General features: G+C 37.4%; 1 protein-coding gene across 1 annotated transcript in view; it reads left to right on the forward strand.

The window, feature by feature from the left end:
* The window catches only part of LOC140327980 (uncharacterized), a 648,380-nt gene that overhangs the window by 387,076 nt on the left and 235,610 nt on the right, over nt 1-25,694 (forward strand). Inside the window, exon 4 of the mRNA XM_072407240.1 lies at nt 24,129-24,144. Coding sequence (XP_072263341.1) covers nt 24,129-24,144 — 16 coding nt within the window. The remainder of the gene's footprint in view (nt 1-24,128; nt 24,145-25,694) is intronic.

Below are 25,694 nucleotides of genomic sequence, written 5' to 3' on the forward strand. Positions count from 1 at the left end.
TACTTCAAGATCTCCACCTTTCACAATGTCTTCTTCTTACGTCTGAAGGCCATCATATCAAAGAGGGTCACCTACCTGATTCTTGCCTCTGTTTTGTTGTCTTTGCCATACTCATTTGTTAATTTTGTGGCCACATTCAATGAATTGCTTAAAAATTCTACACAGACGATCAATGCAGACTATACAAAGCAGCAAATAATGTCAAACTTTCATGTAGCATTGAATATCTTCCCTATCCTTCTGTTCTTCATAGCGTCAGCTCTTTTCATTATTTTGCTTGGTTTCCACATGAGTAGAATGAACAATCATGGACATGCAATGAGCAATACAGACACATACCATAGGACTTTGACTTTTACTGTTTTCTCTTTCCTGGCCTGTGCATTTTATGTTATTAATATTTTATTTCAAGTGTTTATGAGATTATTGGACATTTTTTGGTTATGTTTTACAATTAATGTTTTTCCAGTCCTGCATTCCCTTTTGCTAATTTATGTTATGACAAAATTAAGAAATCAGTTCTTCATGATTGTTCGTTGTAGAATAAATTGTTTGCTCTAGTGAGTCAGTGCAGGTGACCCGTATGTAACCCTGGGGAAGGATGATTCATCTTTATTTTAACTTGTCATCAAAATACTGCAATGCTTCTTCCATTTCTGTATTCACAAGTCAAAATACTTGTGATGTATTATATATGTAAAATAAATAAATATATAAAAAAAAACGGCAGATGTATAGTTACAAATGCAAAAAAGCACTGGAATCAAAGAAGTTTCATCTATTTAATCGATATATATTGTAAATATGATAAATCCATGCACATAAGACACACTTTAGACTATTGTTGTTTAAAAGAATCTTTCATGATCCTTTCCAACAACAGAAGACTGCACGATGCATGAATGATCACTGTACATACAGCACCATTCTGCTCTAGTAAGCGGGAAGGGGAAAATGACCGAGTTCCACCCCGCTTTGCTCTCTCCCCACTTGTATTACAATCATTTGTCAGTCGTCGTTCGTGAATCTGCCAGGATGGATCCATAAACAACGTTGCTGTAAACACATCAGATTCTCATCCGATACTAGCTCTGAGGCAAAATATTGGTCGAGAATCATCTAACGTATGGACGTAGCCTAAGGTTTAGTTCATTAACATTCATATGCAACTTTTTCACCTTTGATTCTGAGTATGATGTTGCTTTACCCCCCTGTAAAGTTCCTTAAAGCAGACCTATCACCTTTTTATATAAAGTAAAAATTACATTCTGACATTTTTTTTTTCTTTAAATCATTTTTTGTTTTTGGTTCCTTTTCTGGCTTTACTGCTGCGTAGTAAAGATGGAATGGGAGCACAGAGCACTTATGCCACGTATTCCAAGCCCAATCTTGGACATGTGCAGATAGAGCTATTTTCTGCAATAGGAGAAAAATGCAGATCATGCGCAGTGAGATTGGCACTTATTATTTTCTATTTACAGCAGACTAGTTCAACTGATCTTGCACCAGATCATGTGATATAGCCAGAAGAAGGAAGAAGAAGAAAAAAGGTAAAGGCGCCTGACGCCTCCTCTGCACCAGGAGGACGGAGTATTCAAGGATGATGCGGTAGTGAACGGAGGACAACTCTGTGATAATTTATGTAACTCCTGTGAAAACTCCATGTGATAACTGAAGTATCTACTATGTTTTTAAGATAAAGAAACCAGGGCATACTTCTTTGTCTTATTACCTCTGGTGCAGATCTCATGGAAGTGCAAAGTGACAAATTTGTTCATTTTATTGTTGATAATGTATCAAAAGAGTTCTTCTGAGGAAGCAGAAAATGATTGTAAAATATAACTATGTATTGATGTGGGCCTGGGCCACCACATTGCTGTGACAATGACTGAGCATAATGTACTTACATTACAGCTATGTTGTTTTTAAAATTGTCTTAAATGTCTTAAATGAAGGTGCTTAAAAAGGGACCCCCTCCATGCATTGCAACTAATTCTGCAGGACCAGTGTTCTAAATTACTGAGCTGCCTTGTGAAATGGTGCTACCCGAAGGGATCGTACAATGACATCCTTGCCACCCTCATGTAAAAGCTGTCCAAGTGTAAAGGCTGCTTGTTATATTCTGCCACCTAACAACTCACTCTCTTCAAACCTTCATATCCCCTAAATGGTTGGTTGTAACAAACTTGAAGGGTACTGTTCAATAGCTTCTGGAGCAAGCTCTGCCTTTTAATGCAAAAAAGAACAACTGCGGAGTTTGTCTTGTCCAGTAAAGAGTTACAAGATGTCGGAAAAGAGCTCATTCGCAGCTGTGTTTAGCAAAAGATTTCTTCTGCAAGTCATGCAAACCCCCCTCCTCCCTATCAAGCCACTGTCTTGCACACGAACGAGCAGATACGAACTCCGTTCATATCTAGGAGTTGTCCATATGTTGGATTCCTTAACCCTGGGACTACCTGTATACATTTAGGGGTCCCATTGGTATCTCTTTGGTATCTAAGTGGCCCTGGGGTTCCCCAATTTGCTGTTCAATTTAAGGCTCATGTGGGCTCTTACTTTTGAAACAACACCCCCAATGTTGTATTTTCAAAGGTTAAATAGGCAATAAACTTGTGACCCCATATCTTCAAATTTTTTTACAACTAGTAGGTTAAACTTTTGTGTACTAATATTTATGAGGGTACCTTTGTCAGTAGAAGTTGTTGCAAGCAACAGTTTAGGAGATAAGAAGGTTTGAACACGGTGAGTTGTTAGACTGCAGAATATGACAAGCAGTTTTTACTGACACTGGTGTACACACTGTGTTGCCATTAAATATTAACTTTATTGAATATATTTAACATTTATATATGTTTTTAACTAGCCCCCACTTTATATGCAGCACTATAAAAAATCTATAGCCATGTCACTAGCAGTCCCTCAAAGGGGCTCACAATCTAATGTTCCTACCATAGTTATATATCATTACCACAGTCTAAGGTCAATTTGGGGGAAGCCAGTTAACCTAACTGCATGTTTTTGGGATGTGGAGGAAACCCATGCAAACACGGGGAGAACATGAAAAGTCCATGCAGATAGTGTCCTGGCCAAGATTTGAACCTTGGACCCAGAACTACAAAGGCCAAAGTGCTAACCTCTGAGCCCCCATGACGCCATTGTTCACGTCCACTTGAACATGCCATTAAACATGGTCCTGGGAGCATGATTTCATGAGGCATATGAATGTGATAGTACACCTGACCTGGCTGTAGGGACCCCTGTTGGTCGAGGAGAGCCTTGTGCCCTCTTAAAGCTGCATATACTACACCTCAGTATGTCTGCCCCTGGTGTGGTTGTGATGGAATAATAGGGTGCCAGCCACCAGAGAAATGCCTTCCAGACCTGAGCAACTTTTTAAAGCTTAACCATACTCACTATACTCACCTGTTCTATCTTCTCCTTCTTACTATTTTTTGCTAGTTGGAATCTTTGGCCATCTGGATTGGCCTGGTTGGGATGATGTAACTCGTGCACAGGTGTGCAAGCCCACCGGAAGACAGGATTACTGGGGATCCTGGCAACCAATGCTGAACTGCACATGAGCAGGTCAGAAATTTTACCAGTTCCATGAAGTGATCAGGCAGGTAAGAATCTTAATTGCAGAAAGGATATCGCATGTCCCTTTTTGCAATAAAGCCCTACATGATCACAAATTTGTGGAAACTTAGTTCTACTTTATTGTCATGTAGTGTGGGGATAGTATTACTTAAGCTAACTTCATTCGCTCTTTAGTTCTACACACTGGGCAGTTACCGTGTACATTCCTCACTTACCTACTAGCGGGTTAAGGAGAAGGATTGCAAAGCTCTCAGTCAAGACTGGTCCTCTTACACCTTAAAGAGGCCTTCCTCATGATCACTGTCTGGCCACTCACTGTTGTACACAGAGCCAGAAATCATCTACCACTGGCTTTCTCCTTCTGGCTCTACATAACATTATTACATCACCTCATGGGAGAACTCTTGAGGGTCCACAATAACTGAGATCTGTGGAGTTTGTGATGTAAATTCTGATTTAAAGGACTATGATTGCTTCTAATTAGACGTGAGTCTAGAAGTGAGTTGGAAGGTCTCTAACATAAATGGGGTCTCTGCAATAAGGGAGGAGCCTGGTGTGAAGCGGAGGACTGTTGTAAAGAAGGTATTATGATGTGAACGGCAGGGCATCTGGTTTAAAGTGTGACCCAGGGCCATGAGGTCGGGAGCTTTGATTAAAAGAGGGAATAATGATATATTAGGATGCTCCTGATATCCTAAATCAGGGATGCCCAACGCATGGATTGCAATCTACCAGTAGATTGCAAAGTAGATCTCAGAGCCCTGCCTTTAAAAAAATACTCTACCACCCACAGGAGTTATTAAGTCCAAATATCGTTCCAACCATTACTGATGATAATTTGAAATTCTGAGGAAGTTAGAGGCTGGCTACCAGCAACTACTGTCTCGACTATGCAACTTTGGCTGTTTCCATTCAGTTTAAGACGTCATCGGAGTAAGCTAATGTCCAAAAATGTACAGAATTGTATTGTGTCATACATGTTCATGCTGTTATGCAAGGTAAACAATATATATTTTAAATATAAAGTATACTCAGTGTATATATAAATAAATATATGTTTAGCATTTTTTTGTTGGTGGATCATTTTGACTTGGTCATTTTAAAAGTAGCTCGCAAGCCAAAAAAGTGTGGGCACCCCTGTACTAAAGTGTAAGGACCTTGCCAAAAATTAGCAGTGAGGCCTAAAGATCTGTAGCTAGAAGTTTATCACTGGTGGTGCAGGTGGAAGTCGGGGTGGCCCATGTCCAAACTCCAAACCCTTGCCCAAGGGTCTTTAGACAAAACACTGTTCATTGGCATTGTATAAATGACTTTCCGAATCCCCTAATAATGTCAGCTAGAAGCCAACTGGTATCAAATTGATTGGCTGGTGTTTGGATTTACTATAGAAGTGGCTTAATAAGGTTATGATCATCTATCAAGTCAACTGTGTTAATCGTGCCTCTCACCTATTGCACAAACCCACCCTTTGTGCACTGTCCCTAAGTTCACCTACAGCTTCTAAGAGCCCTGGACTGGCACTTTTCTGTCAGGATGACAAGCACAAGACTAGCACAGGGCCCACAAAAGGCACTAATACTTTTTTAGGTATGACCCTCCCTTAAATGGGAACCCCAAAATCTAACCGGATAAAGCAGTTCACAGTAAAGTTACCCCCTCACTAATCACTCCAGCACATTACACTTTGGATGTAATTAACCGTTCCAGTTATCAACTATCTCCTATTGAATTAAAAGTCCTGAAATTGGGATTTAGCTTTTGTCCAACTAAGAGAATAAATACATTTGAATTGGTAAAAGACGTCCATTTGTTCGCTAGAAAAATCTTTTATAAAGTTCTTTTTAACAAAGAAACAGTACAGGAACAAGATTCTTTAAAAGAATGGCATCAGGTCATGAGGGATCTGATTCAATTAGATAATCAAAACTCATATGATGATGTGGCAAATAAGGACTTTGTAAAAGTTTTCTTGATGTATCGAGACCCACATTAGAAGCAGTCTATAAAGCTACCCCAAAGTCTACCCAATTCCCTGATTTAAAGCAGAACCCCAATCTTTATGCCTTTGTCCAGCAGGTGTCCAAGGCAGTGATGGATTGGAATCCCTCCAAAGGCAAACCTAACAATGTTAACAAAAGTAAATTGCAGGCCATCTCGAATCTAGAAAAGAATTCAGCAAATAATAATAAACTATCTGACAAGGGTGACAATGTAGTAGTCATGGACAAGGATAAATATAAAATAATGTGTTATAATATCTTGAATAACAAGGATTCGTACATGTGTATACCAATATTACAACTTAATACATGAGGTAAATATGATTTTTTGAACATTAGGTTTCCAATCTTATCTACTTTCTACGCCCTCCCCAAGATACACAAAAGCTCCGCTGACCCTCCTGGACGTCCCATTGTGGAGAATCTGTACTCAAGAAAGCGATTTCCAAATGGCAGCCCAGGAATTATGAAATAGACTTAGATTGAGAGGTTACAGTCAAAGAACACTTAAGAAAGCATATAAAAGAGCAAATACATTTTCTTGTACACAGCTGTTGTTTGGTAAGAAGGACCAGAGGTTAGAATATAGAACGAATATTATCAGCAGTTACTCACAAGATCATCAGGAGATGAAGAATATACAATTTTGGCTTCTTCTTAAGGCAGACCTAGATATAAGCAAGCATGTCACTGACTCTCCATCTATTACATATAGGAAATTGCCATCCCTGAAGGACAGATTAGTTAAAAGCCATCTTAGGGCCGATACCTACATCTCACCCCCGCCGTATGTCAATACGGGCACACACCCATGTAAAAAATGTAATCAATACCAATGGATTTATTCCAATAAGGACAATTTTAAGATCCCCATTAATTACACTCCGTGTCATCATTTCAACTGTGAATCAAAGGATGGCCTTTGTAACTGTAGAACATATGTAGAAAAAAACTACAAGATACTTGAGAAAAAGAATTTATGAACATGTGTATATATATATGTATGTAACAAGTCGTAAAATTATTACTCCACTAAATTATCATATCACTTGCCACAATTACAATGCTAATTAAATGAGATTATTGTTTTGGATCAAGTACTTCCCAATGGAAGGGGCAGTAGTTTTGACAATTTATTATTAAAAACAGAAATGAAATGGGTCTTTAAACTAAAGGCAACCAAAAAAACAGGTCTCAACAAGGTCATCAGCTATAAGCCATTTCTAGAACAGTCTTTCTCATACAACATATATTGAAGTTTATATTGTCGCTCCATCTGTTTACGTATTTATTCATATTCTATATATCATCATCAGTATGCACATTTATATCCTTAAGTGTGCACATCTAGGTCCTTCGCGTTTTTGTTTTGTTTAGTTCCTTCTCCCTTCTTTTGCTCTCTCTCATCTATTGGGTTAGGCATCTGTGCTTGCAAATTTATTGTCTTCTGGGATTATAATTGTTATACAAATTTTGCTACTCATTATATCTCATGTACACTATTTAATATGGTTGATTCTTTATCCTTGGTACACAGTAGAGCGCAAAAGTCCTACACGCCGGCCCTGTCCGTCCTGTCTGCCCTCGGCTAGTTCTCTGCCTTGTGGGGATGGTTTTGACCGGGTCAGGGTGTTTGGATACCTTGATCCAGCTTTCCCCATGTAGCTGCTCAATCAAATTTGCACTCCCTGTGTCCCATTGGTACCACACAACATTTCTGACTGCTACTTCCTCTTCCTGTTGCATGCAGACAATGGGATAAAACGTGTCGATGATATATTGTGTTTTCTGTGAGACTTGTTACTAATGTACCAATTATGCTATGTAATTATTTCAAAATATCTGGGAATTTGTAATTTTGAAGATAATATTGCAGTGTTCCTTATTTAGGACATACGTAACCTTTCTATCTTGGTTTTATCATAATATATTAATAAAAATGTTTTTATCAATTTTTTTATGCCTTCAAAGTCCCGTTTTTCTGCACATATCCATTTTGTCAAAAAGTTGGGATGTGGCATATCAAAATTTGTTGTAATCTTGTTGATTATCACTGATCACTCTTCTATATAGAGCTTCTAGTGTCAGGGCTAATACTGGATTTAGTAAAAATGAATGGGAGGAAATAATGAGGGGCCTTGGTAATTAGGGAGCCATGGTTATTGTCCTTTTTGTCCCATATTCCAGCCCTAAGTGTGAGATCAGATTTTTATAGAAACCAAGGTGTTTTTTCCATGCAGAAAGGATGCCTTAAGTAGGTTGACTTAATTATCATCCTTTCCCATCATGCTGATTTACATTTGACATGCTAACAAAGGAATATAGAGTCTGCAGATTTTTGCATTGCAGGTGCTGGCTTTGGGGTACATTTGCTGGGATGTCTACACCTGGAAAGATGGGCATCAGTCTTGAATGTTTTCCAAATTGTGTTAACAATAGAATAATGGAATTCAGATTTGTTCAGTAATGGTATTAAACCTCTTTCCAGATTGATGGGCAGCAAAAATTGTATTTCTAAGTTAATTGCTGATGTCTTTCCTCCTTGGCTTTGTATTAACACACACCTGAATAGTCCAGACCAGCAAACACTATAGCTATAGAGAGGTAGTTACATATTTTATCAAGTGTGTTTGACTAGCAACACCCGGATGTTACCGAATCTCCTAAAACCTATAAGCATTTAAGGTTTCAAATACTTGCTTTTTCACAGTGCATCTCATTTTTGACTTAAATAATGACACAATGGCCCCGATTTAATAAAGCTCTTCAAGGCTGGAGAGAATACACTTTGATCAGTGAAGCTGGGTGATCCAGCAAACCTGGAATCGATTTCCAAAACTTCATTTGCTTTTTGTTAGCAAATGTTTTCAATTCTGGGGCAGATCTACTCCAGGTTTGCTGGATCACCCAGCTTCACTGATAAAAGTGTATTATCTCCAGCCTTGGAGATATTGGCTTTAATAAATCAGGCCCATTATGTCATGGGGTGTTGTTCATCTACTATATTGTATTACACACATATACTAATATATACACTATATTATATCAGAGGCCCCCTTAATCTCAGCATTTGCAAAAAACAAAGCTATTTTATAACAACATCCAGCAGTGCATTGCCAGTGTCAGATTTATTCTCATCTCCTTTATTTGTTTAAAGATCAGCAGAGCCAAAGTCGTTTTAATACCAGTTGCCTCATAGATTCAAAGAGACCTTTTTTTAGATTAAAGCCCTGGGATAAGCAAATATTATCAAAGTACGAGAGCCATGTGTATTCTCACATAACTCCAGTCAGTCTGGGATCTTTTTATAAATCTATTCACTGCATATTATTTTTCATACATTTTTCCTTCATCATTTCCCCCGGGTTTTATTTTTTTCTTTTGAATATGTTTGCTTTCCCTGTAGCATTAACTTTTCCCTATTTCTCTTTTTTTTGTACATGTGTTTCCAAAAGCCTGTGCTGATGTTTTCAAACACAGAGCATTGGGTCGCGCTTACATTAGACCCTTTATCCTTTATTAGATGGGAAAAGCAAACAAAAGTAATGAATGGAAGTTTTAAGGGATGGAGATTAATAAAAAAAACTCTCCTATCATTTTTATAAAGGTGGCTCTAGTATCTTACTGTAAAGGTCGAAAATTCTGCCAGAAACACAAAATTTTTTTTGCAGTAAGAAGATATCCACTTGCAATACTTTCAATACTTTGCTTTTAAGAGATCCTAGAATAGTTTTTCTATATCTCTTGAATTTATTTTAAAGCAGGTTATAACCAAAATTTTTACTTTAAATAAAAGGTTAGACAACTTACGTAAGTAAAAATATATTAATAAAATAAGAGACTTTGATAATGCCAAGGGTGTTTAATTCCAGTCTTCCTTGTCCCAGCTCACACCTAGGTCATGTACTCACGGCTCCATATATTTAAGTTTAGCATTTGGAGCATAACAGTGAGATCTGACCTTTAGGTCCTGATTTATAAAGCTCTCCAAGGCTGGAGAGAATACACTTTAGGAAGTGAAGCTGGGTGATCCAGCAAACCTGGAATGGATCTCTTCCAGGATTCAAAACATTTGCTAGCAAATAGCAAATTATTTTTAAAAATCCATTCCATGTTTTCTGGATCACCCAGCTTCTCTTCTGAAAGTAAGTATTAAACCAGGGCCTTAGTGTCTGCTAAAGAACAACAAGTGCTCTCAAAAGATCTATATGGAGTAGGAGCCAATTTATGTTTAAAACAAACAAAAGATTTTTTTTTTTATTTTATTTGTGACATATTCTCTAGTCGCGAGTTCTCTTTTACTTACCAAATAATCAAAGCCGAATATCCCTCTTACATCTAACACACATGTTTTATTTTCAGGAACCCTTAAGCTATCCACCATCCAAAGCTATCTCTATTAGGAGAAAATTTGGGGTTTTCTCATAGCGGATATCTCAAACCTCAAAAAAAATTGAATATGAGATTGTAGTTTGTCCCAAAATATCAGAGTGGCTATCATTCTCTACCAATAGAGGTCCAGTCTTTTTTGATATCCATAACAGTGCTGTTAGTAAAATCTGTTGGCAAGCTAGACCTTCTACCCATTGTCCACCCATTGAGGCTTAGGGCCAGAAATATGGCATAATGAGATCTGAACCAATTGAGCGGCTCTATAGTAATATTATATGGGAACCCCCAATCCTCCATGGGTACAGGGCACATATAGAGTTGATTTTTTTACTCTGCTTTTCTTCTGTAAGGTAGTTACCCCGCCAGCGATCCCACATCATCCTGACCCACAGAGACCCCAGGGATCTCAGACAGCATAGAGGAGACCGCTGCAGCAGGCAGCGTGGCCGGGACTGCAGCTGCTCTGCTCGCAGTATGTCACGTCTCTTTGATGGAGGGATCCGTCCCAGCCGAACTACTGTTCGGCCAAACGGCATCCCTGCAGACGTGCACAGTGCTGCTGCGCGCACCCTCAGCATTCCTGCAGGCATGCACAGTACATGCAGCCGTCTGCCCCGCCGCAGTGTGGGGCATGTATCGTTTAAATTCTCTGGGGCCAAAATCGATTTATTATTCAGTATGTTTCACCCAATCCAATAGTGCCAGGTGGCGTAATGTGATTGGGCACTCTGCCCATTTAATGAGGCCCTGTCATCAGCAATCCTGCCCGGTATAGCCCCTGTGTTACAGTGCGCTTGGCTGCGTTCTTCTGTTGGATTTTCTTGTTAACCTCTGTTGTCTTAGTACGAGCTCAGACTTATTACCCACAGGGACCCGGTCTGATTATTGACTATTGCATGAACGCTGCCTGCCCTGACTTTGAATTGCACCTGACTACACCTTCTGCCTCATTCTTCTGTACCTCACTTTATCGGATTGATCTTTGGTGTTTGACCTCGGCCTGTACCCGGATTACGCAATAAAGGTTTTTGAAAATACTTCCTGGAGTTGGTTGTGATTTGCGTGCCCAGGCACATTACATCTTCCCGTTCCAGATTAACTACAATAATTTTGTTTGTAAGTGATTTAAAATGTAGGTTGGAATTGGTATAAGAGAGGGTATGAAATAGACAAAAAATTCTAGGGAGTACATTCATTTTTTTAGTAGCTATCTGCCCAAACCATGTGGGGATGATTTCATTCATATTTTAAGATCTAAAAGGATGGTTTTAAAGACGGGTTTATAGTTAGCTCTATAAAGAGTTTGATAGGAGGAGATCATATTGGAGTGATTTTTCATCCCATTGAAATGTATATGAACCGTTCAGGGTATCAATTAGTTGGGTGGGGAGGTTAATGTTGAGAGCTTGGGATTTGGAACTATTGACCAGTGAACCTGAATTCATTGCATAATTTTCCCAGAACCTTAAAAAGATTAGGTAAATTAGTGAGCGGAGAGGTAATGTATATTAAGACATTATTATTATTATTATTAAACAGGATTTTTTATAGCGCCAACATATTACGCAGCGCTGTACATTAAATAGGGATTGCAAATGACAGACTAATACAGACAGTGATACAGGAGGAGAGGACATCATCCGCAAAAAGAGCACACTTGTGTTCTCTAATACCACAGTGAATGCCTTTAATGTTCTGATTGGATCTGATTGCCGTCGCTAGCGATTCTATTGCTAAAACAAAAATAAGTGGGGAAAGAGGGCAGCCCTGTCTGGTTCCCTTTCTAATTGAAAAAGAAGATGACATAAATCCTCCTAGAGAGATGTTGGCAGAGGATGAGTCATATAGAGCCTAAAGAAGGTTGGGAAAATGTGGTCCAAAACCCATTTCTGTCAGTATTGCAAAAATACCTCCAAGATATGCTATCAAAAGCCTTCTGAATATCCAATGATAAAAGTAATGCTTCTCTTTTAGGCCCTTGATTCAATTGATTATTTAAAAGAGGTATTGGATAGATAAATCGTCTCGTTTGATTTGGGACCTGTCTATGAAGTAAAAACCCTACCTTGTCAGGATGGATATATATACTCCAAGAAAGAAATTGAACTGAATTACCAAGATTTTTGTCATGATTTTGAAATCACAATTTATAGGATAAATTGGTCTATAATTTGAAACCTCAGTAGCATACTTCCCTGGCTTAGGAACAAAATTAATATATGCTAAGTTCACCCCTAAAGGTAGGGGAGGTAAAATGAAAATATTCTACCAGGAGAGGCTCTACGATGGGGCCAAAGTTTGGCCATTGGTGAACCCATCCAGACGAGGTGCACTACTTGTTTTTAGTAGCTTAAAGGCTTTCAACATTCCCTCTACTGTGAAAGGCTTTTCCAGGATAGCTTTATGTTTACTTTTCAATTTAGGTAGGGAAAATCTCTCTCAAGGTAGGTATTTAGATCAGGTTGTGAGATTGGATCAGTTTTGCCATATAACTGGTTGAAAAACTCATGAAACGCAGCCATAATTTTCTCAGTATGTTGTGACAATTTACCTCCTTTCAACTTGATTTTGGGAAAAACATGGAGCTTGGGTTTGGGGTTTAATTCATTCACCAAAAGTTTACCTGGTTTATCACTCCATCTGTAAAATGTGTAAACCCCCCAACATAGAGACTTGTCAACTCTGGTGGTAAGTAACATAGTACTATTTGTTGTTTAGAAGGTTTTTTTTTAAACAGGATCCTATTTGGATAATTTCTACTCTAATCGTGGCTTTGTGGGCTTCCCAGTTAATGCCTGGAGAGGTGTCTGCTGACTTATTGTGCAAGAAAAAATTTTGCATATCCAAATTTCATCTCTAATCACTGGGTCATTAAGCAAGCTTTTATAGAGTCTCCATTTAAACGAGGTAGGAGACATTTTCAAACTTAAAACAGGGTCATGGTCAGACCATGATGTTGAGAGGACACAAACTTTTTTCTCCAAAGGCGCCAGAGTTACAGGCAAGAGGATGTGATCAATAGTGTTTGTGTGCTACTGAGTAATAGGAATAATCTCTGGAAGATGGGTTCATTTCTCTCCAAATATCAACAAGTCCATTTTGTGTTAGCATCAAAGATAGTTTATGACTTTTTTGGGGAGGATATTTATATTTTGGAAGATTAGATTTGTCTAAAATCTGGTCCAAGGCCAGGTTAGTATCTCTCCAAATTATTAGGTTATCTTTGATTCTGGAGAAACCTTCGACGGTAAATGATGAAAAAAGTCAAGTTGACCTTCATTAGGAGCGTAATATGTAACCACTGTCAACTCAATACCCTCTACTGTTCCTTGTACCAATAAAAATCTACCACCTGAATCCTTAAAAACCTCACTTGGGGCAAAGTTTAGATTTTTTGAAAAGCATAGCACAACCCCACAGGTCTTTTTAGGAAAGTTAGCTTGATAAAAAAATGAAATAATTTTTATGGTAAAATTTAGGATTTGCTGTATGAGAAAAGTGAGTTTCTTAAAGAGCAAAAATATCCACTTTTAAGGAAATATAATATATGCCATCATATTGGAAAAAAAGCCTTAGAGGGAATGACCAACAATATTTTATATTACTCGCTAACTTGCTAAGGTCTGGATTAGGGGTTTTAGTGCTCTTCTCCTTTGGATTGTGAAGGGAGACATATCGAAGAAAATTTGAACTTTCCATCTTTAGATCTTCTATATTCTTGGTTGCTTTAATTATGCCCTCTTTGGTTGAGATATAATGTGGTTTGACAATAATATCAGGAAGTGGTCTATCTATTTTGGGCGCTGTCAATGCCCTGTGATCCCTATACAGCTCAAGATGTGATTCTGGGATATCTTAAAGGATTGCTAATAGAAACTTTTTAGTAGCTTCTGTGGTATCTTTCACAGATTCAGGTACCCCTCTGTTATGGAAGTTATTACATCTAGTGCGATTTTCCAGATCATCTAGCTTTATTTGAAGATCATCGATTTGCTTTTCTAGCAACATGAGATAAGAGGTATTTTGAGCGAGGTAGTGTCATCTAGGTTCTCCTCCAATAGATCAAGTTGTGCGCCCAAGCTCTGAAGATCTTTTCTCAATTTAATGGAAATGGATGATGAAGTTTTTGCTAACTCCATCTGTTTTAATGCAAAAGCCTGTTCTCCCTTTCCATGTTAAAAGATGAAACAGCACTTGATTTGAAACATGGAGCTTATACATTAAGGGGAACATGGGAAGCCATTGTAGCTGGTGCAAACTCCGCAGGTATATGATCATCATCTCCAGAGATCGGAGAGTTATTATTGCTATAAACTAATGAAGCATAGAGCAGGATAGTGGGGGCTAAGGGTAGGAGATCTGGGACCCTGGGAGCTCTTCGCTGGTGATGCTGGTGGTGAGTTTAAGCCTTCTACATCTTATTTTGCCCTGTCTAGGGATTGACTATGGGGAGTGCTGTGAGCCGTTTTCAGCCTGGAGTGTGCCATGCTGTCCAACTATATCTGCAGCATAGATTGGATTGCTTTGGAATATGTAAGCCCCCTTAAACCTCCCTAGCCATTCATTTATTTCTGCATTTATATGTCAAAAAGCAGTACATTTTTTTCATGAAAATTTTTTTTCATTGTAGGCCTTTAATTCTTAGGCATACTTCACCAGAATATGTCCAAACAAGAAGTTTGAAACACAAAATCATGTCATAATAATATTAATTCAATTTAATAATAAACTTTAAATAAAAATAACAAAAATCTGAGGTTTTTATGATTTTTCGCATAAACTAATAAACAACTTATAAATATCCCTGGTGTGATATATTTTGAAACAAGGGAAATGGTCAAAAGATGGTCAGTAATCAAATGCAGAGGTCAGTAATCAAATGTATTGGCAGGTAGGCAGTGCACTGTAACAGTGTATCTCTCACTCCAACCAGTGATTGTGCATGTTTCTGCGGTACACTTTCTCCTTTACATGTCCCTCGCTGCATCGTTACAAGGATTGTATCTAGCTTGTGGACATTGTTGGTGGATTATATTTGAACGATCATATTGTTACAGCATGTACCGAATTGTGCACAATATGATTGTTCAAGTATAATCGTGCATAATCCTTGATCGGTCGTAATCGTTCGTTTTCTAACAATAATTATTGGAAGTGTGTACCTAGCTTTAGCCTAATATTGATGTGAGAGGTGCTCTTTAATATTCATGTGAAGTCCAGGGGTATGTAATAGTGTTATGTATCTTTTTATAATGTATCTTTCTATGTATCCTTTTATAATGTATCTTTTTTACAATGTATCCTTTTATGTATCCTTTTATAATGTATCTTTTTACACCTGTTTGGAGGCTGTAGAAGCTCTACATAGTGCTGAAAAATACCCGAATTTTGCCCCCCCATTGACTTTAATAGTGTTCGACTTTGAAATTCTACCACCCGAATAATTTTGCTACGTTCGAGCCAATAGCTGCTGAATCCAATAGTGAGCTATTCGACCAACACTACCTATGACTGATCACCAAATGGTGAAGTCCAAAAATAAAGATTTGTGTGTCAAAAAGTGAAATTTACAGGTAAAACATCAAAAAGTATTTTTATTTGGAATCACAATAAAATCAAACAATTTATCTAAAAAGTAAGTGAATATTGCTTTCTCCTTTCCTTTGCTTGATGCTTTTGTATATTAGCTTTATCACACATCAGTGTCAAGCTAATATTTCAACTTGAAACCTAGGTGATTGAATTTTGAATAGTGACTCCTTATGTTGATTTGCTGGAACTTGGTAAACTGTCTGCCTCTCTCTTTGACACAGTTCTGCATATGGCTTTGTTTGATACTTTCCTTAATTCTTTATAATTAGAAATACCAGAATTCTGCTGGTAATTATGATGTTTATTATAAAATTTGCCATTTAATTTGTGAGAATATGTAGATGTTAAAATACTCTATTGAACTTTAATTTGCACAAATTGGGATATTCCAAGGAAATGCATGGGGAATGTTTGAGCATCCTATTCTATCTGCATTTATATTGGACAAGAATACTATAGAGAGCCCATATCTCATTATGGTTGTGTTACAATAATCACCTACTTATTGGATCATTAGTTTGATTTTAATATGATTCTAAGTACACAATACACTTACTTTCAAACCTAATGTTTATTGATAAGTCATAGGCCTTTTGGTCCTATATTTGGTGGCAACCTATATATATTACAATGTAAGGAGATTATCAAATATCTCTCCCATGTGTAAAGCTTGGGGAGACAGGAGCACTAGTGGATGCTACTTCTTGCACAATAAAAAGGTGTTAGCTTTGAGAAAGGCCAAGGCACAGAGTCTAGGCAGAGCCTCTAGTGGTGAAGATGTTGCTCTGCTTGTTATCACCAGGTTGGGGTCTTTGGGCACACCAGGGTGGGCAGGATGATAAATGGCACCCAATCACAAGCCAGAAGAATTGTCAAGGAAGGCCCGGGTCAAGGCAGGCAGCAAGCATAAGAGGTCAGGTCACAAGCCAGAGGTCAAATACCAGGGATAAAGGAAACAGACACCAGTGACACAGGGGCCACAGCAGACACAGGGAACACAGGATACACTGGAAGAATCAGGAGGCACAGATGACACAGGGATATCCACAGACAGAGAGGAACACTGGAACAAGGGAACTGGCTGGAAACAACATACTGAGTAACAAGGGGTTAACACAGGACCTGGATAGAGGAAACTGAATTAACCAACAGGTGTACAGGAACTAGCTCTGCAAAGCTAGGGGCTCGGAACTAGGGGAGACTTGTTGCACAAACACTGAGTGCTGTTTCTGGGATAGCTAAATAGCCAGGGATGATGAAGAGGGTTTTTCCTGATTGCCTGGCAGGTTGGGTGAAACTGATAAAACTTGTCACGCCCAGAATCAAAACTGTTTGCACGTACAAGAGAGAGGTACGTGTGCTTCAGTGAAGAAGAGGTAGGTGTGACACCATGTTTATCCTCCAGCCATTTACATTTGTGTAAACTTTGTGGGCTCTAGCAGCACCTCCCACAATGTTAATTTGATCGTTTCCTAACAACAATTCTTGTCAAAAAAAAAACACTGATAATACTATTGTTCAAGAAACCTTCAAGCACTTGTGAATAGTATATCCTACAATTCCTTCATTTAAAGACAACATGTTTGACTGAGGAAGATTTTAAAAATGAAGCCCATGCTTTAAAAAGAAATTAAAAACAAAACTGTAAGGATATGGTAATAAAATCCTTAAATGAGATTATCAAAAAGATGAGATACAATATATACATATCCATGTACAGTTGTATATATATATTGTTGAATATGTATATTATCTACATAAAAATGGATATAGATATATTGAATAAATCAAGATTCATACACACATAATTGCTAGTCACTCAGTTTAACTGAGACATAAAATACACAGCAGTATTATTTGATATGAATATAGGAACTTAAATCAACAAAGTATACAGTACATGAAAAAAATGTTGTTAGTAGGTAAACCCCTATATTACTATAAATGTTTTTAGAGCATAATCATTCAATTACAATACAGCAACAAATTAACAATATCATAAACAAATATAAGACAAAAGAAGAATCCATTCAGGAATATAATATAGCTACCTGTTAAGATGTTATTGAGTACCCCAGGAGCTTACTTCCCTAAGGACAGACCTTAATTCTCTCAGCTCCCATTTTTATATAGGTAAATCTCATTAGGTCTCATTGGGGATCTTGAATTGGTTACTGGGTGTGATCTGTAGGATGACTATTGGTTGGTGCATCCCCCCTAGATTGGGATTGGTTAATGTAAAATTCAGGAATTTAATGGACCTCCAAACTAATTTGATATGGGAATCTGGAGTCAAAATGTCTGGTTTGATGTGGGAAACCAGGTGAGGTCATCTAATCTAGGTGGCAACAAAAGGTCCAGATGGGCCATCACCCCAACCCACCTGTCCAGTTATTCATCCATCTTCTGCTTATTCAGGCTTGATTGATTTATTACCCCTTAAAGGCCTTACTGCTAACCGGTTTGTTATGTGAACTGGATTTTGTTTATTGGCATATGTTTTATTATATGTTTGTTCATTGTCCCTTGGGTGAAGTCCCTGATTTTCATTATTATTATTAATATATTATTATTATTATTATTATTATTAATATACATTATAATAAACAGGATTTATATAGCACCCACATATTACGCAGTGCTGTACAATAAATAGGGGTTGCAAATGACAGTCAGTGACACAGGATGAGAGGACCCTGCCCCGAAGAACTTACAATCTAGGAGGTGGGGAAGTATCATACAATAGAAGATGAGATTTGCAGTGGTGGGAAGTAGCGCCGGTTTCAAAGGACAGGAGAAGACAGATAGGCAAGTTTGAAAAATTTCTCCTTTAAATGAGCAAAAAGTAGTGGCACGCTGAACACATTGATTAGGAATTCCCCTCAGGTGGTCCAGGTGGCTGGACTAAGAGAAACAGATCACATTGATTAAACACACCCATTCCTAACCATGCGTTCCTGCATTGTTTTTCAATACTTAATAACCTAACTTTAAGGATATGGCCTATAACATATGTGCAACTAAGGGAATACAGGATACCATACCATACACACAGTATATATATCTACAGACAATCCTTGTCTTGCAACATATATCATATCTATAGACTGTGTCCATATACTGTACGTTTGTGACCAAGTCACATGAATTATCCATATTCTATTCGGACATACCATTGAAATGTTTTTCCTAAAAATGTAATTTATGTTCTAACATTTTCTACCATTTTTGGTCAGTTGTTAATTGTGTTTATGATTAACAATCAACACATGTAATGTTATTATTTCCTGTTTGATAATATGAGTATTATCTCAAGATTGTATCGTACAACATTGGTTTGTAATATATTGGATTGGTTTTACAGTATACAGTAACTTTTAGTCCTAGAAGTTGGCTGTTATGAATTCTGATGTCCAGTTAAGGGATATTGCTTGTTTGTAGGCCTGCAGGAGATACTGTATAGTAGTATAAATAGTAAAAACATATAATCTAATATACTGTACTCCATAAATCCAGATCTCATTGCCTGATTTTAAATTCAAGATGGCAATAAGAAATATATAAACATAAGCTTGCTTTTCAATGATCTATAATTAGCTATGAAAGAACTGAAACATCTCAATTCTGAGCACTTCCTTCCTGAACGTCAGTGCTGCATTGATGCTCAATGAAAAGTCGATTCAGGGACTGATATGTGTCCTTGGTATTTATTTTCATTCTCCCAGTGGTGGCAAAGAACTTTTTTTAGGTGTGAATAAATAGTACACGCATTTTGGGACATATAAGATACTATAAACTTGACCTCTATCATTTAGATTTTGAGACATCCAAAGTTATCCACCTTTTGTCTACTAATAGATAAAATTGAATAGAATAGATAGAGCACTTGTGTCTGCATTATGCTTTTATCATATAATTTTTAAATGTTTTTAATCCTAGAGAGATCCATTCCAAGTATGTAAAATCAACTAGGTTCAGGATCTTCTACAGTCTTGGAGATATGACATAAATGCTGCACCAGTGAAGATGTCAGGGTCCTCCAATAAAAAAAGTGTAAAAAAAAATTACAAAAACATTTTACTTATATATTTTTCTTCATTACATAAATAGCCACCTTTTTATATAATGTAAATAATGCTATGATAGGTCCTCTTTAATTCTCCCAAGCACAGTCTGCTCTAGGTAAAGGACTGCATCATTCAAAGGGTTGAAAGTATCTTTTACCAAACCTTCTAGCAGGAGATCACATACAAAATTACATATTTGTAAAACCAATTAGCAGGATCTTATATTAGCTTTAATATGTTAAATGCCATTTTAAATCTTTTTAGTTTTGCAGCTTTCTTAAAAAAAAAAAAAAAAAAAAACACTGATGAATTTGCAGCAAATGAGAAACGTCGAATTGGTGTTTTTATAATACACTGATAACATCAAGTGCTCTTTATTTTTTTTTAACTTATTTTATTTTTTATTTCTTTACTTTTTTGTGTCTACTTTCTTTATTTTTTTTTACATGTCTACAGGGTCACTTTAATGTCAGCACCTGCAATAACAAGCTCATTTGCCCAATGATATCTTATAACAAAGATGATACGAGCATTTTGTTTAGTTAAATCGTCTTTCATCTTCTTTATTTGTATAAAGATCGACAAGGTCACTGTGTTCATTTTTCTGCCTGCATTTCAAATTTGAATACCTTTCTTTCATTACATACACTACTTTCCATCATTTTTTAAATTTGTCTTTTTTTTGCCAAATTACAATTTTATTGGAACTAACAAATGTGTCCCTTCATGAACGGGGTAATGTTTGAGGTCTGTGTAGGTTGTTGATTCTGGTAATTTTTTGCACGTAGAATGTTGCTTGTAGGATATTTACTATTTATTTTGTGTTTGCATGTGTTGTAGAATAACATGGACAGAGCAAGGAACAGGGGGCAATAATTCTCTGATACATGTAATATTAAATATGATAAAACCACACAGTGGACAGGAAGTCCAGGATGTCCTTATAACTTGTCCATAGCACTACTAAAATGTATAAAATGGTCATTAATGGATAGAAAAGCAAATCCAAATGGGTGTCCTTGGTGGTGGGATCTAACTGGGAAAAGACCAATTTATTTGTGTGCTGGGATAGGATCTTACAAAGAAAAAACAATATGTGTTCTGGAGGTAGAATGTCATTGCTAGAGCATGATCTGCTCAAAAACTAAAAAGGATCTTTTATGCAAAATAGGATTGTTAATGGGAAAGAAGGATCTCTCAGTAAATGTTTGAACTCTAGTAATAGCTGACCTGAACTTTGCTTAGTGATTCCCGGATTACTTTCACCTGATCCTGTAACCAGTAAACTATTTAAACCCTGCAGTTTCCTTTTCCCATTGCCTGATTATTGTGATTCATCCTGTGATCTCGCTGACTGCTCTCAACAATTGTTCTTATCTCTATCTGGACTTTGGCACTGACTGAGATCTTCTGATTACTTGTTCTTTTCTCTGCCTACTGGGGTCCGGCTAATTGTTCCATACCGTGTCCCCAGACTCCTAACACCCCCTTTGGCTTGCATCAAACAATCTGATTTGCCCACCCCATGTTTTTGATGCCTATGCCAACCAGCAAATCAGCATTTTGTTTAGTCAAATCTATGCTCGTTCTTTATTTTTGTATAAAGCTTGACAAGGCCAGTGTGTACGTTTGTCCATTTGCATAATGAATTCCAAGAAGTAATTTTTCTTTATTACACATGAAACTTTCCGTAATTTGTACAGAAACAGCCTTTGTGTGGGATTGAAAAGATGGCAAATTGTACAGAGGATTACAAAATCAATTTGAAGAAATCTTTTTTTGATGTTGCCACACCTATAATAATATTGGCAGGACTAATGATACAATCATTTATTGTGGCGGTGAATGTTATGCAATGGATGAAAGGAAGATCAATAACAAGTGCTGATAAAATTATCACCTCCATTGGGATATCGAGGATGTTCTTTCACACTGCTTTCTTATTGATTGACGTTCCAATCTGTCAGCTCCCAAAGTTTTCTCAGATATGTAGTACTGTGATTTTATTCATCACACACTCCTCGTCCTCTTCCAGCATGTACTTATCAGTCCTGCTTTCCTTCTTCTTCTACTTTAAGATCTCCACCTTCCACAACGTCTTCTTATGTCTGAAGGCCATCATATTAAGGAGGGTTGTCTATCTGATTATTGCCTCCGTGCTGTTGTCTTTAGTGTACTCCTCCATGTTTATTTGTATCAACTCTTTTACACTTGTGACAAATCCAACACAACACAACATATCAGACTATGGACAGGAGAACATACTGTCATATTATAATATATTGTGGAATACCCCCCCTCTTTTTCTGGTCTTCATAGCCTCAGCTCTCCTTATTATTTTGCTTGGTTTTCACATCAGAAAAATGAACAAGCATGGTAATGTAAGAAACAATACAGACACCTACCAGAGGACTATGAGGTTTACAGTTGCCTCTTGGCTGTCCTGGAGTTTGTATATTTTGGTATATCTGGCTAAAGCATGTTTTCATTTATTAGAGGACAAAACAGAATTCATTTTTATAATAAACATTTTTCCATCTCTACTTTCCATTTGCTTGATCTACGCAGCAACGAAACTAAGAAATCAGTTCTTCAGATTTTTCCATTGTGGAACTCTCTTCTTGCCCAAGAGAAAGACTTCTAAACCCAAATCAAAGGAGTTGGTTGATTAAAAAAATGATATCGTAAAATATTATACCATAAAATATCATATGCCATTTTAGTGAACCCAATTCTCATTGTTTGCTTTAAGTTCAGGATGGCATCTGAGAAAAGTTTAAACATATCCTTGGTTTGCAATGATGTTTGGCTATGAATATCTCAGCACTCTGACATCTGCGGAGGAAAGACAATTTGGGGACACCAGGGGTGGCATCAGGGGCCCGTTTGCATTATACAACAGTACAACAAATAGTACATTATTATTAGAAGTCCTGCACAGAAGAAAACAATCCAGGGAACATATGGGACTTTTAAGGTTTGAATATATATTACACTCAAGTTTGATATTGGAAAATGTACGGCTGTAAAACTTGGATTCTGAAATATCCATAGTTGTCCACTTATCACTTTTTATGTATATACACATATAGTTGGTTGTAATGGACAGTGATCCTGTTAATACATTATCTTTTCAATGCAATTTTAATATGTTAATATTATTGTGTGTGTTAAGTGTTTTAGTAACTTAGCCTAAAATTCCCCATTTGTGGGTGACATTGTTATTTAAATATTTTAATGTTTTTGGTGTTGCATAGCTCCTTCTTTATTTATCCCTAATACATTTTAATAAAAAAATATATTAGTCACTCATTTTTCAAACGGTACATGCAGATTTGCAGTATCTTCATTTTCCTTTTTTTATACTCAATCATAACTTGTCAAAGCAAAAAAACAACCATTTTTTTCTCATTTACCTTAAAAGATCTTTTTGGTACATCTGTTTGCTTCAAAGTGCCTAATATGCCATGCATACAATTGGCCTGATTTAATAAAGCTCTCTAAGGCTGGAGAGGATACACTTTCCTCAATGAACCTGGGTGATCCAGCAAACTTGGAATTGATTTCTTAAAGTCATTTGTTATTTGATAGCAATCCTGGGCCAGATCCATTCCAGCTTTTGGATTACCCAAGTCAATTGGTACACAAGAGAGCACGTTAAGTACCTCCTTAGGTTCTACCTTGAGTCTTTTGTCCGAGATTCTATGCAAAAATAGACATTGTTGTGAACTAAGAAGGATTGGGACCACTTCTTGATACATTTTTTAGAAATTGATCTGTTTCTTCAGAAAAAGAGAAGACATGATCATAAAAAAAAAAAGTAGACATAGTGTAAAATATTTTTATATTGCACATTTTGTATCATACATAGATCGGCTGTCTCCATACAAATTCATCAATATAAATTGCAACACTACGTAATTTACAAAACATTCAAAGGTTTCAGTATAATGGTATTGGGTTATATAAACTAAAATATAATATAATATAAAAAATATGTTGGCCAGAAAATCTATGGGGGATTAGAAACCCAGAGGGTCAATAATACCATCCTGTAACATCCCTTACAGCAAAAAAAAAATTCAAATGCATCAATGATAGCCTGAGTCAAAATCTATAATAAAATAATAATAATAATAATAATAATAAACAGTATTTAAATAGCACCCACATATTACACAACTCTGTAAATTAAATATGGGTTGCAAGTGACAGACATATACAATGTCACAGGAGGATGGGAGGACCCTGCACAAAAGAAATTTGAATCTAAGAGGTGGGAGACATAGCACACATTAGGAATGGGAATTAGGGATGGTGACTGAGTAGTGATGGTTTAAGAGACAGAAGAAGACCGGTAGATGAGTCTGAAAAGATGGGCTTTAAGTGCTCTTTTAAATGTGCAGAAAGTAGGAGCAAGCCAAATAGGATGAGGAAAACCATTCCAGAGAGTCATGTCAGATCTAGAAAAGTCTTGAAGCTGTGAGTGTGATGAGGTTATGAGTGAGGAAGTTATTAGTAGGTCATTGGAGAAGCGAAGAGAGCAGCCAGGGAAGTATTTTTTTAACAGGTCACTAAGGTAAGTGGAACTGCAAAAAGAGGCAGCAGAAGAGGAGTGGTGGGAAGAATGGGTAATAATAATAATATTGATTATTATTTGAAATAATACAATCAAATACTCATATTTGATTGTAGAGGAGAGAATCAGGTCAGTGGAATACCTGAGAGGAGGAGGTTACAGTAGTCCAGACAAGAGATAAGAATGTACAAGGAGTTTATTGGTCTCTGGAGACTGAACTGGTACGCTGAAGATGTTGCGCAGGTAATTTTATCAGGAACTGGAAATGTTCTGAATGTGCGGAGTGAAGGAGAGGGCAGAATTGAAGGTTACATCAAGACAACGTGCCTTAGGGAAGAGCCGAATAACAGTGTTATTATTAACAGTTCAAGAAATTTCAAAAAACTTATGGGAGGAGGTAGAAGTGTAGCTAGAAACGAGAGAGGGGTCTAGTGAGGGTTTCTTCTGGATAGGGAGAAATATGGCATGTCTGAAGGCTGAGGGGAAGATATCAATACAAATGAGGGGGGTTGAATAGTTCGGTTAGTGCAGGGGCCAGGGTGGAAGAGTGCGCCTGGAGTGGATCAGACAGAACTGGGTCAGGTAGACTGCTGACAGGTAGTAGATGGAGAAGATGAGAGGAAAGAGGAGACTTCTTTCAGAGTAACACGGCTAAGGCAGGCTAGTGATAATTTACAGGTGAAAGCGTTGGATATAGTTAGAGTGGTAAAATGAGCAGAGACATCTGGTCTGATTTTACGATTTTTTTTTAAGTAGGTGGCCATGTCTTGGGCGGAAAGAGTGTAGTTGTAGGGGTAGCAGGTGTGGGGTTTTGGATGGGGTAATTTGTTCAAAAGTAGCTGTGTGGATTGGAAACTTGAATGAATATGACAGTGAAGAAAACTGAAGAAAAAGATTTGCCTGGCGGGAGTGAGTGCAATGTTAATATGTTGTAGTCTGGTTCTGTAGCCTATAAAGTCAGCACCAGGCCCAGGTTTCTTGCACTTGTGCTCTTTGGTAGACATTTTAAATGTCTGTAACAGTTGAAAACAGTTGACAAGATGGATGAGGTTGCAGAGTTTGAAAACTACCAGGTTTAATGTGTGTCCCGCAATGTGCATGGGGCCATTTATGTTCTGTGTTAGCGTAAAAGAGGAGGCAATAGAGAGCAGTTTTGCTGAGGAAGGGTGTTTGGGCTCATCCACTGCAACATTAAAATCACAAAGGATGAGTGGGAGCCAGGAGTCAAAGTTATAGAAAAGTTGGCAGATTGGACCAGGGGGGGCATTAGACAACAGCAATAATGAGGGGTTGGGGGCAGAAAAGATGGATGGATTTTACTTCAAATGAGGTAAAAATGAGAGAGGGTGGGGAAGAAAGAACTCTGTATGTACAGTTGGGTGACAGAAGGAGACCCACACCACCCCCTACTTTGTTGCCAGGTCTGGGGGTATGTGTAAAGTGCAGGCCTCCATAGGAGAGAGCAAC

Source organism: Pyxicephalus adspersus, chromosome 4, assembly GCF_032062135.1.
Source record: "Pyxicephalus adspersus chromosome 4, UCB_Pads_2.0, whole genome shotgun sequence".
Lineage (NCBI taxonomy): Eukaryota > Metazoa > Chordata > Amphibia > Anura > Pyxicephalidae > Pyxicephalus > Pyxicephalus adspersus.